Source organism: Cervus elaphus, chromosome 23 (genome assembly GCF_910594005.1).
Source record: "Cervus elaphus chromosome 23, mCerEla1.1, whole genome shotgun sequence".
NCBI lineage: Eukaryota > Metazoa > Chordata > Mammalia > Artiodactyla > Cervidae > Cervus > Cervus elaphus.
This window is the reverse complement of record NC_057837.1, coordinates 29,616,541-29,628,581: the sequence shown is the minus strand read 5'-3', so window position 1 is coordinate 29,628,581 and position 12,041 is coordinate 29,616,541. Positions and strand designations below refer to the sequence as shown.

The window sequence follows — 12,041 nt, the reverse complement described above, 5'->3', positions numbered from 1 at the left end:
GCTTTTTTGGGAAAATACAGTCTTGCATAAAGTATGTATTCTTTATAGCAGCATATAAGGGGATTATTAATGTTAAGTATCTTGAAAGTTTCATAGTTTTATTTTCTAATATGGTAAATATTGATGGATAAACCACACATAAAATCTCGTTGATCCCCTCAATGCTTCCAGAAGTATTGGGTTGGCCAAAAGGTTTGTCTGGGTTTCTCCATACCATGTTACAGAAACACCTGAACGAACCTTTTGGTCAACCCAGTATTAAAGCAATGCCAGGAGTAAAAAGTTTGTGAACTGCTGTAGACATTACGTAGTTATATTTTGTAGACAGTATTGATCAAGAACATTTTTTGCAACTATCTTCAAGCAACGAACAAAGGAAACTCAGTTCCATGGTCATTGCCGCTGGAGTGTAAACTGAAGGTGATTTGGAAATTTCTATCAAGTGCTCTATCAATGTGTATGTCATTAACCTAAATTCTGGACATGTGGTCCTTAAGAAATTTATAAGAAATGTATACTAAATTTTCTACAAAAATGTCATCAAAGTGCTTTTATAACAGAAAAAAAGATAGAAATAATTCTTCTCTTAAAAGGAATTGACAAAATCATCTTGCAGCGATTACAGATCTCCATAGCAATAGTTTAAGTGGGGGGAAAAATTAGGAAGAAATATAAAATAGGATCCCAACACGCAAAAATACTATGGAGCCACATCAAAATTCTGAAGGATTATCTGGGATAATGGATACTTTGATTTTTCATTTTTTTTTTTTTTTGCTCAATCGTATCTGTAAATATATATAATACAGGAGCCAAAATGTACTGAGTCCTTACCATAATTAATACCAAGTAATTTATGGTTATTATTCATTTAATCCTCAGAAATGGAGCCATTATCATTCCGGCTTCCCAGAGGAAGAAACTTAATTCAGAAACCCAAGGAAGTTGCCAAAGGTTAAACTGAGTAAGAGGCAGACAGAATTCTGATATTTATGATTTAACCTTAAAATCCTACAGATTAGCTTAAGAAATACATACTCTTTATATCCTTTTTAATTTTAAAAATAAATGGGATACACGTTGCTGCTAGAGACTTGATTTTACAAATCTTAATGCTTTCTGCCTAAAAGGGAAAAAAAGTCAGATGATTGTACAGACTGGCCAATTGTAAGAGCCGTGGCTGGTCAGAGTTACCCAACATGCTGGGGCTATTTTCAAAAGAGAAGATACCAAGAGAAGCCTAGGATCTACACACTCCTGAAGGAGAGGTTTCCATTCATTTCAGCACTAGGCCTTTCCATCTTTTCGGTCCCTACTAGGACTTCTTTCAGTCTGACTTTCTCATTTGAGAAGAGCTCTAACCATACTGAATCAATCATTCTTTCAAGCAGTGGTGAAACATCAAAACCAAACTAAAACAAAGGCACACATCCCAGAAGACACAGAGGACAACGTTAACCATGGATCTGTGGTGGAAAAAAGTCCCCCAAATGTTTTTCAAAACAGAGGTTTAAAAACAACAACAATAAAAAAAAAAAAAAAAACGGAGGTTAAATACCTGTGGCCAAAAAATGCAAAATTTTCACCCTGGATGATCGGCAGTAGGGCACAGGCAATTTCATCAACCACCTGATGCATGTCACTTGCAAAAGGTTCGTCAAGCCGACTTTCTCTCCCAGCAAGCCGTATGGCATGCACTGGAAGTAAAGGAAGACGGTTAATGTGTGCAGATGGTGGGAGGGTTGCTGTGATACTGTGAAAGGGCTTAAGTTAATATGGTGGGAAGAGTTTCAAAGATGTGAATAATATTAGTCAAATGTAAGGAGAGAAAAATTTTAGAATTTGCTGATTAAATAACACAAGCTATAGCAGACTACATATCTGAAAAATACTCTCCAACATTTAGAATTTTTTAAAAACCGTTTAGAAACACTGGATGAATCACATGCATGCAGAGTTTGGCTCACACTAAGGTAAATGGTATAACAAGAAAAGAGAAAAAATAAGAGGGATTTAAAAATTCCAGTCAGGAGCCCATTACACAGAGTGAAGTAAGCCAGAAAGATAAACACCAATACAGTATACTAATGCATATATATGGAATTTAGAAAGATGGTAACAATAACCCTATATGCAAGACAGAAAAAGAGACACAGGTGTATAGAACAGACTTTTGGACTCTATGGGAGAAGGCGAGGGTGGGATGATCTGAGAGAATAGCATCGAAACATGTATATTATCAAGTGTGAAACAGATCGCCAGTCCAGGTTGGATGCATGAGACAAGTGCTCGGGGCTGGTGCACTGGGATGACCCAGAGGGATGGGATGGGGAGGGAGGTGGGAGGGGGGGGTCAGGATGGGGAACACATGTAAATCCATGGCTGATTCATGTCAATGTATGGCAAAAACCACTACAATATTGTAAAGTAATTAGCCTCCAACTAATAAAAATAAATGAAAAAAAAAAAACTGGAAAAAATAAAAATAAAAAAAATAAAAATTCCAGTCATGAGCCTATGCTAACAGGATGATTGTCTATGGCTTCTTGTTGTTCAGTCGCTTAGTTGTGTCTAACTCTTTGCGACCCTACGGACTGCTGCACACCAGGCTTCCCTGTCCTTCATCTCCCGGAGCTTGCTCAAACTCGTGTCCATCGAGTTGGTCATGCCATCCAACCATCTCATCCTCTGTCATCCCCTTCTCCTCCTGCCTTCAATCTTCCCCAGCATCAGGGTCTTTTCCAATGAATCAGTTCTTTGCATCAGGTGGCCAAAGTACTGGAGTTTCAGCTTCAGCATCAGTCCTTCCAATGAATATTCAGAACTGATTTCCTTTAGGATTGATTGGTTGGATCTCCTTGCAGAACAAGGGACTCTCAAGAATCTTCTCCAGTACCACAGTTCAAAAGCATCAATTCTTCAGAGCTCAGCTTTCTTTATGGTCCAACTCTCATATCCATACATGACTACTGGAAAAACCATAGCTTTGAAGAGACCGACCTTTGTCAGCAAAGTAATGTCTCTGCTTTTTAATATGCTGTCTAGGTTGGTCATAGCTTTTCTTCCAAGAAGCAAGCCTCTTTTAATTTCATGACTGCAATCACCATCTGCAGTGATTTTGGAGACCAGGAAAATAAAGTCTGTCACTGTTTCCATTGTTTTCCCATCTATTTGCCATGATGTGATGGGACTGGATGCCATGATCTTTGTTTTTTGAATGTTGAGTTTTACGCCAGCTCTTTCACTCTCCTCTTTCACTTTCATCAAGAGGTTCTTGATGAGGTTCCTCTTCACTTTCTGCCATAATGGTGGTGTCATCTGCATATCTGAGTTTACTGATATTTCTCGCAGCAATCTTGATTCCAGATTGTGCTTTGTCCAGCCCGGCATTTCACGTGATGTACTCTGCATATAAGTTAAATAAGCAGGGTGGCAATATACAGCCTTGATGTACTCCTTTCCCAATTTGGAACCAGTCCATTGTTCCATGTCTGTTTCTAACTGTTGTGTCTTGACCTGCATACAGGTTTCTCAGGAGGCAGGTAAGATGGTCTGGTATTCGCATGTCTTAAGAGTTTTCCACAATTTGTTGTTATCCACACAGTCAAAGGCTTTAGCATAGTCAACGAAGCAGATGTTTTCCTGGAATTCTCTTGCTTTTTCTTTGATCCAACGGGTGTTGGCAATTTGGTCTCTGCCTTTTCTAAATCCAGCTTGAACATCTGGAAGTTCTCGGTTCATGTGCTGTTGAAGCCTAGTTTGGAGAATTTCGAGCATTATTTTGCTAGCGTGTGAAATGAGTGCAATTGTGCGTAGTTTGAACATTCTTTGGCATTCCCTTTGTTTTGGATTGGAATGAAAACTGACCTTTTCCAGTCCTGAAGCCACTGCTGAGTTTTCCAAATTTGCTGGCATACTGAGTATAGCACTTTAACATCATCATCTTTTAGGATTTGAAACAGCTCAGTAGGAACTCCATCAGCTACACTAGCTTTGTTTGTAGTGATGCTTCCTAAGGCCCACTTGACTTTGCATTCCAGGATGTCCAGGACTCTAGGTGAGTGATCACACCATTGTGGCTTGTATCAGGAATATAAGACACCAAGTTTCCAGGGTGGCTGAGAAGGACAAGGCATTGAAGTGCCTTAAATTTATGAGAAAGGCAAATAGACCAATGGCACAGAATAGAGAGCTTAGAGATAGACGACATACGTGTGGGAACTTACTTTTTGACTGTGTTGACATTTAAAATCAGTGGGAAGGAAAGTGTAGGTCTCTGAATAACCAAGTCAGCTGATTATTAACCTAGCTCTTACATGATATAGAAAAGTCAATTCTAGCTTGAATATGACAAAATGATTCATATCAATGTATGACAAAACCCACTGGGAAAAAAAAAATTGATAGAAGAAAATATTGGCAAATAACTTGGTGACTGACAGTTAGGGTATACTTTTTACAGTAAGCCGTAAGAAGTGCAAACTTTAAGAGAGATAAACTTGACTATATTAAAATTTAAGACTTCCATGGATCAAAAGACAACATGTGAAGAAAGAAATGGCATAGACTGGGAAAGACATTTTAACCTCCACTACCTAAAAAATTAGGGTCATAAATATGTAAAGAATTTCTAGACATCAATAAAAAGAAGAGAATCAATTGGAAAAGTAAGCATAAGAATCTGATGAGAAACTCACAGGAAATGAAGCATAAATAGAAATATGAGTTTGAGCAAAATCCAGGAGATTGTGAAGGACAGGGAAGGGTGGCCTGCTGCAGGAGTCCATGGGGTGGCAAGGAGTCGGTCACAACTGAGAGACTGAGCAACAGCAAGAATATATACATAAGAAAAACGCCCAGGCGCATCTATAGCAAGGATTGCTCCGTTTAAAATCAGAGGAATTTATCTTGTAATTGGAAGTTGTACCTTTTGACCACCTTCACCCCTTTCTTCCAATCACTTCTGTTCTCTGAATTTGTTCTTTTAGATTCCACATATAAGTGATACCATATAGTATTTGTCTTTCTCTGTCTGACTTATTTCACTTAGTACAATGCCCTTAAGATCCATCCATGATGTTGCAAATGGCAGGATTTCCTTCTTTTCAGCTCAGTATTAACTATTATTTCATTATCTGTCTATCTAGATATCACGTTTTCTATATCATTCATCCATCAGTGGACACTTAGGTTGCTTCCATGTCTTGGCTATTGTAAGTAATGCTCTAATGAACATGGGACGTGTAGCTATCTCTTTGAGATAACCAGTTTTGTTTCTTTCAATATATACCCAGAAGTGGAATTGCTGGATCACATGGTAGTTCTATTTTTAATTTTTTGAGGAACTTCCATACTGTTTGCCAGAGTAACTTCACTAATTCATATTCCTACCAACAGTGCTCAAGGGTTCCCTTTTCCCCGTGTCCTCATCAATGCTTTTGTCATTTTGGGAACCAGCATTTTAACAGGTGTGAGGTGATACCTTGTGGTTTTGATTTGCATTTCCCTGATGATGAGTGATGTTGAGCATCTTTTCATGTACGTGTTGGCCATGTAAGTTGTCTTTCAGAAAACATCTATTCAGTTCCTCTGTTTATTCAATTTTAAAATCATTGTTTTTTGGTATTGAGTTGTATGAGTTCCTTGTATGTTTTAGCTATTAACTCCTTCTTAGGGGTTTTATTTGCAAATATTTTCTCCCATTTGGTAGGTTGCCTTTTCATTTTGCTGATTCTTTTGTGGTGCAGAAGCTTTTTAGTTTGGAGTCATCTTGTTTATTTATCTTACTTTTGTGTTTGGGCTGTAGGTGTCATCTCTGAAAAATCGTAACCAAGATTAATGTCAAGGAGCTTTTTCTTTGTTTCCTTCTAGGAGATTTATAATTTCAGGTCTTATGTTTGAGTCTTTAATTCTTTTTGAGTTAATTTTTTGAGTGAGTGATGAGAGTGGTCTAGTTTCATTCTTCTGTGAATATCCAGCTTTCCCTGCACCATTTATTGAAGAGACTGTCTTTTCTGTGGGCTTTCCTGGTGGCTCAGCTGGTAAAGAATCCACCTGCAATGCAGGAGACCTGGGTTCGATCCCTGCGTTGGGAAGACCCCCTGGAGGAGGGCACGGCAGCCCACTCCAGTATTCTGGCTGGGAGAATTCCATGGACTGTACAGTCCTTGGGGTTGCAAAGCATCCAACAAAACTGAGCGACTTTCACATCGCTCTCGTCAAATGTTTGTTGACTATGTATTTGGGAGGTTATCTCTGGACTTTCAATTCTATTGCATTTGCCTGTGTGTCTGTTTTTATGCCAAAGGATACTATTTTGATTACTATGAGTACATTCTAGGGATATAATGTACAACATGGTGACTATAGTTAACAATATTGTATTGCATATTTGAAAATTGCTAAGAGAATAGATCCAAAAAATTATCACAGGAAAGATAACTGAAACTATTTAAGAGGATAGATGTTAACTAAACGTACATGATGATCATTTCACAATACATACATGTCAAGCTATGTGGTTCAGCTTAAACTTATTCACCATGTGCAGGCATGTGTGTGTGTGTGAGTGCGCTCAGTCACTCAGTCATGATGACTCTTTCAACCCCATGGACTGTAGCCCGCCAGGCTCCACTGTCCATGGAATTTTTTAGGCAAGAGTATTGGAGCGAGTTGCCATTTCCTCCTCCAAGGGATCTTCCCAATCCAGGGATTGAACCTGCGTCTCTTGCGTTTCCTGCCTTAGCAGATGGATTCTTTACCACTGTGCCACCTAGGAAGCCCCAAGCTTCTTCAGTCATTTACATCTCAATAACATTGGAAATAATAGAACAAAATCAGAATAATTTCATGCACAGATTGGCAAAAAATTTAAAGTCTTGGCAATAACAGTGTTGTCAAGGGTATAAAGGGATTCGAATTTTCATGTGCTGCTTTGGCAGTATAAATCTTTGCAGTTCCTTTGGAGGACAGTTTGAAGTAGAGACATTCCTATTCCAATACCCAGAAATTCCACCTTTAAGTATAGACTTTTACCCATGCATGCATGAACACATACAGTTGCCCCTTGAACAACAACAAGAGTTTGAACTGGGAGAGTCCACTTATATGCAGATTTTTTTTCAATAGTAAGTATACAGTACTACAAGAAATGCAGCTGGTTAATTCCACAGATGCTGAACCCTGAAAACAGAGGGCCAACTACTCATTATACATGGATTCTCAACTGTGTAGAGGTTCAGCATCCCTAACCCCTGCACTATTTAAAGGTCAACTGTATATGAGACTGCTCACAGAAGTTATTACACATAGCAGAAAAAGACCTTAATACCTACAAAGAGAAGACTAGACACATATAGTCACACAGTGGAATAATATATACTAGTTAAAAGTCAGTGAAGTAGAGAGTCACATATTCAAGGGATGAATCTCAGAAAAACAGAGGGGAAAAAAGCAAGCTTCAGAGGAACATTTACAGTATGTTACATTTATATAAAGTCAGAAAAATATGTGAAATATCTATCTTAGACTGTCAACTGTTGATTGAAAACCTCATACGAAATTACCTTCAATAATTTGTAAAATATATTTATATATTAGTAACAGGGCTCTCTTCTTCTAGTGCATGGGTTTTGGGGAGACCTCCATGGCAGAGTGTTAGTACCTGGAAATGGAGAGAAAGCGGCTTGGAAAGCATGAGGGAGCAGAGTTGTAGTGGCTGAGAAAGGCACCTTGGAAAGGGAGGAACATCCCTTGGAGGCCTGATGGCAAAAATAAAGAAGGAAGTGACTGAAGATAAGAGCCCCACAGATGCCAGGTAGCATCAAAGAATCAGAAGAATGAACCCCCCCCAACTCCACAGTGTCATTTATTTATAAACTGCACTTCACTTATAGTGACAGAAGAGGGCACCCTTGAACTAATAAACAGAGTAAGCAACTAATTGCCTCGGGCTACCCCCTGCTGACGGAGAAGGCAATGGCACCCCACTCCAGTACTCTTGCCTGGAGAATCCCATGGACGGAGGAGCCTGGTAGGCTGCAGTCCATGGGGTCGCGAAGAGTCGGACACGACTGAGAGACTTCACTTTCACTTTTCACTTTCGTGCATTGGAGAAGGAAATGGCAACCCACTCCAGTGCTTTTGCCTGGAGAATCCCAGGGACGGGGGAGCCTGGTGGGCTGCCGTCTATGGGGTTGCACAGACGGAAGCGACTTAGCAGCAGCAGCAGCACCCCCTGCTGAATGACCTGGGTGGTTTTTCGTTTTTTCATACAGGATTTTTTTTTTTTTTTTTTTTTTAATTTCTGGGGTAGTTTAAACTCATACATGGTTCAATATTCAAGAGGTACAAAAAGGCTTGCAGTGCAAGAATCTCTCCAAATCTTGCTCTTAGCCACCTAGTTATCCAGCTGCTGCTGCTAAGGGCAATCAAAGGTATCAATTATTAATATAAGCCTTGAAAGGTATTTTATGCATATGTTAAATGTAAGTTCATTTCCTTCCTCATCCCCTCCTTACAAAAATGTAGTGTATGAGTCCCACTGTTTAAGAACATGAGTTAATTCCTCAAAACATCTCAAAGTTCCAGAATGACCTGTTTTTGTGGGTCAGGAAAATCCAACATACTTCATCATGAGTAGAAGCATAACACACAAAACAAAGTAAGAGTCAAACTTTTTCAGCTAATGATTGAAGATGCTTTTTAAAAAGCTCACAAAGCAAAGCAAACAACACAAAACTCTAATATAAATTCAAATGAGAAATTGCAGACATGAAAAAACACTATAACTCAGAAATTGAAAATCCTGAACAGAAATAGTCAGACAGTTGCACAAAGGGGTGACAGAATACTGGAAAGAAATTGATTAAAGGGACAAAAATTATTTTTAAAATGACTGAATGTTGTCTGCGAGGTAATAGATGCAATGTATTTAAATGGATATGGAGGACAGGAATAAAAGAGCTGGGAATAAGAAAACAAAGAAAAAAGGAAAAGAGCCCAAAAGAAGGTGACAATCACAAAAGTCAGAAAGTGTTCCAACACAGGAACAAATGGTGACTCTCAAGAAAGGTAAACAAACTAAAATACTGGTAAAGAACTAATATTTGAAATTATAATCCATGTAAATGTCCCTGAAATATAATGACATGAAACTGTGTGTTGAAGATAATTGAGGAAACTGGGTGAGGCATAGTTGAGAACAACTTTGCAACTTTTCCATAAATCTAAACCATTTTAAAAAATAGTTGTATTTTTAAAAGATTAACAGAGATCTTAATCAAAAGTAAAAATAAAATCTGAAGCAAATATTTCAAAAAGTAGTATTGAAAAGGCAGTAGTAATTGATACTTGATGGTTTCTTAGACTACGCTATTGAACCAACTTTCCAGGATCTAGGACCTAGAGAGTGTCATCTCTAGTGAGGATAACGCTTACTTACTTGAGACACTTCACTCAGAGATTGTCGTCTTCCCTGGTAGGGGAGATGACAATCTCTGAGTGAAGTCAGACACAGGAAGACAAATATATGGTATTGCTTATATGTGAAATCTAAAAAACTATAAATGAACTTATTTACAAAACAGATGTGGAGTCACAGATGGAAAAAATAAACTTACCAAGGGATAAGAGGGCTATAAACTGGGAGACTGGGGTTGACATGTATACACTACTAAATATAAAATAAGTAACTAATAAGAACCTGCTGTATAGCACAGAGACCTCTACTCAATACTCTGTAATAGCCTATATGTGAAAAGAGTCTATAAAAAAAGAAAAGAGTCCATATAGGTATAACTGAGTCCCTTTGCTACACAGCTGAAACTAACACAGCATTGTAAATCAACTATAATCCAATAAAAAAATTTTTTTAATGTCTTACAGCAGAAAAATCCTCTCATTGAACAGGTAGGGAAGCTGAATAACACGCACGCACAGTACCTGTTTGAAGGCATCATTGAACTGCTGGGGCAACCTGGACCTCCCTGAAGAGAGGAAAACTCTGGAGAAGTGAAGTGCAATTTCTCCAGCCTCTTTCCTGCTGTAGAGATATGTCAATTACCTGGTACAGGTTGCAAGTTCTAGACTGCAGGTGGAGGTCTACTTTTTCTTTTTAAGTTTCTGTTAGAATATAATTGCTTTACTTTTAAGAGGCCAAGAAGTCAGCAGCACTGTATATATTCCCACAGGGCTAGAGAGGGAACAGTTGGAAAAGTGCAAGTCGCTCAGTCGTGTCTGACTCTTTGCAACCCCATGGACTATATGATCCATGGAATTCTCCAGGCCAGAATACTGGAGTGGGTAGCCTTTCCCTTCTCCAGGGGATCTTCCCAACCCAGCGATTGAACCCAGGTCTCCTGCATTGCAGGTGGATTCTCTACCAGCTGAGCCAAAAGCTGGAAAACAGTGCTGTAACGTCAGCCAAGAATTAGATGCTGTGACCTCAGATATAAGGGACTTCCGTGGTGGGTTAGACTATAAACCATCTATTGCAAGGTAGGAGATCTGGGTCTGATCCCTGGGTGAGGAAGATCCCCTGGAGAAGAAAATGGCAACCCACTCCAGTATTCTCACCTAAAGAATCTCATAAACAGAGGAACCTGGCAGACTACAGTCCATGGGGGTCCCAAAGAGTTGGACACAACTGAGCGACTTACAGTTTCAGAGAGGTAAGAGGTACAGTGTTTTGTCCCTCAAGGCTTTTGACTTATCTTAAGCTACCCATGTCCGGGAATAAGAAAATATAATCAGAAAATGACTTAAAAGAAGAGTGGTGTTTAATTCACTTTCATGCTGCTGTGAGAAAAAAAATTCAAGTTCACAGTCCACCAATAAGAAAGTACCTGGGACAGGGGCTTTCCAGGTGGCTCAGTGGTAAAGAATCCACTTGCCAATGCATGAGACGCGGGTTCGATCTCTGGGTCAGGAAGATCTTTTGGAGAAGGAAATAGCAATCTATTTCAGTATTCTTGCCTGGGTAATCCCATGGACAGAGGCTGATGGGCTGCAGTCCATGGAATCGCAAAAGAGTCAGACATGACTTAGAGACTAAACAACAACAACAATAAAAAAGGAAAGAAAGAAAATTCCTAAGACAGACAGGGTAATAGACAGAGAGACAAGGGGCGTAAAAAAGTTGAACAGAGTCTGAACAGAATCTCAGTGACCTATTGGCCTTAACAAATGGTATAACATGTTTAATTCGGTAACAGAAGATAGCAGAATTTCTTACTCTGGAAGTAGAAAAATGACAAAATTGCTCTTATTGAAGAGCAATCTTGAGTGTCTATTAATATTAACTATCCCCCAGTAAGGAAATCTGTATTGTTTGTATGTGCATGTTATCTGACCGTGCAAATTGCTGTAAAAGTTCACATACCTTCCACGGAATTAGGAATATCTTGGCCCCATTTGGCAAAGAAATTGGAGCCACCTCCTCCCCAAGGAAAGCAAACCAGCCTAAAAAGTGCATTACGATTCTGGTATAAGCAGTTCACAACTTTTTCATTCCTAGGGAGAAAATTCAAATATTTAACATGATGTAAAGTAAGTCCACCTGTCCTAACTGATTTAGCTGTGTTTTAACAGAAATTTTTATTCATTATAAGGAGACTGTATTCATATATAAAGGGATCACCTTTTTTTTTTCCCAACAAGAACAGCCAAAAAAATTTTTCGTGGATTCATTTTTAACAGTTAGTATATATAAACTTTGATAGATGTAAGTGAAATAGTCAAGTATCTATATGTAATATTTAGGAAATACATTTCATATGCACATTTAAAAGGGATAGACATGCTAATTTAGAAATCACCTTTTTCCCAATTCAGGGAATACTTGTATCTACACAGTTTTATCTCAATGTCTTCATGATTTCAGGTCATCTGTAAGTTTTCCAAAGCATGTAATTTTCACTCCCTTCTGAGTGTTAATTAAATACACCTTTTTGTATCTGCATATAATCATTGGAAATTTCACCACAGTGTCCAAATATCCTTCCACCTAGTATTCCAGATAATTGCTTTTTAAAAAATTCAAT

The 12,041-nt window shown here is 38.6% G+C and overlaps 1 protein-coding gene across 5 annotated transcripts in view; it reads right to left on the bottom strand.

The window, feature by feature from the left end:
• The window catches only part of LOC122681697 (S-acyl fatty acid synthase thioesterase, medium chain-like), a 39,408-nt gene that overhangs the window by 9,271 nt on the left and 18,096 nt on the right, over nt 1–12,041 (bottom strand). For all 5 annotated transcript variants that reach the window (XM_043884076.1, XM_043884078.1, XM_043884080.1 and 2 more), the window contains 2 exons: nt 11,381–11,511; nt 1,559–1,697 (listed from right to left, as the gene is read on the bottom strand). In XM_043884076.1, coding sequence (XP_043740011.1) covers nt 1,559–1,697; nt 11,381–11,511 — 270 coding nt within the window. The remainder of the gene's footprint in view (nt 1–1,558; nt 1,698–11,380; nt 11,512–12,041) is intronic.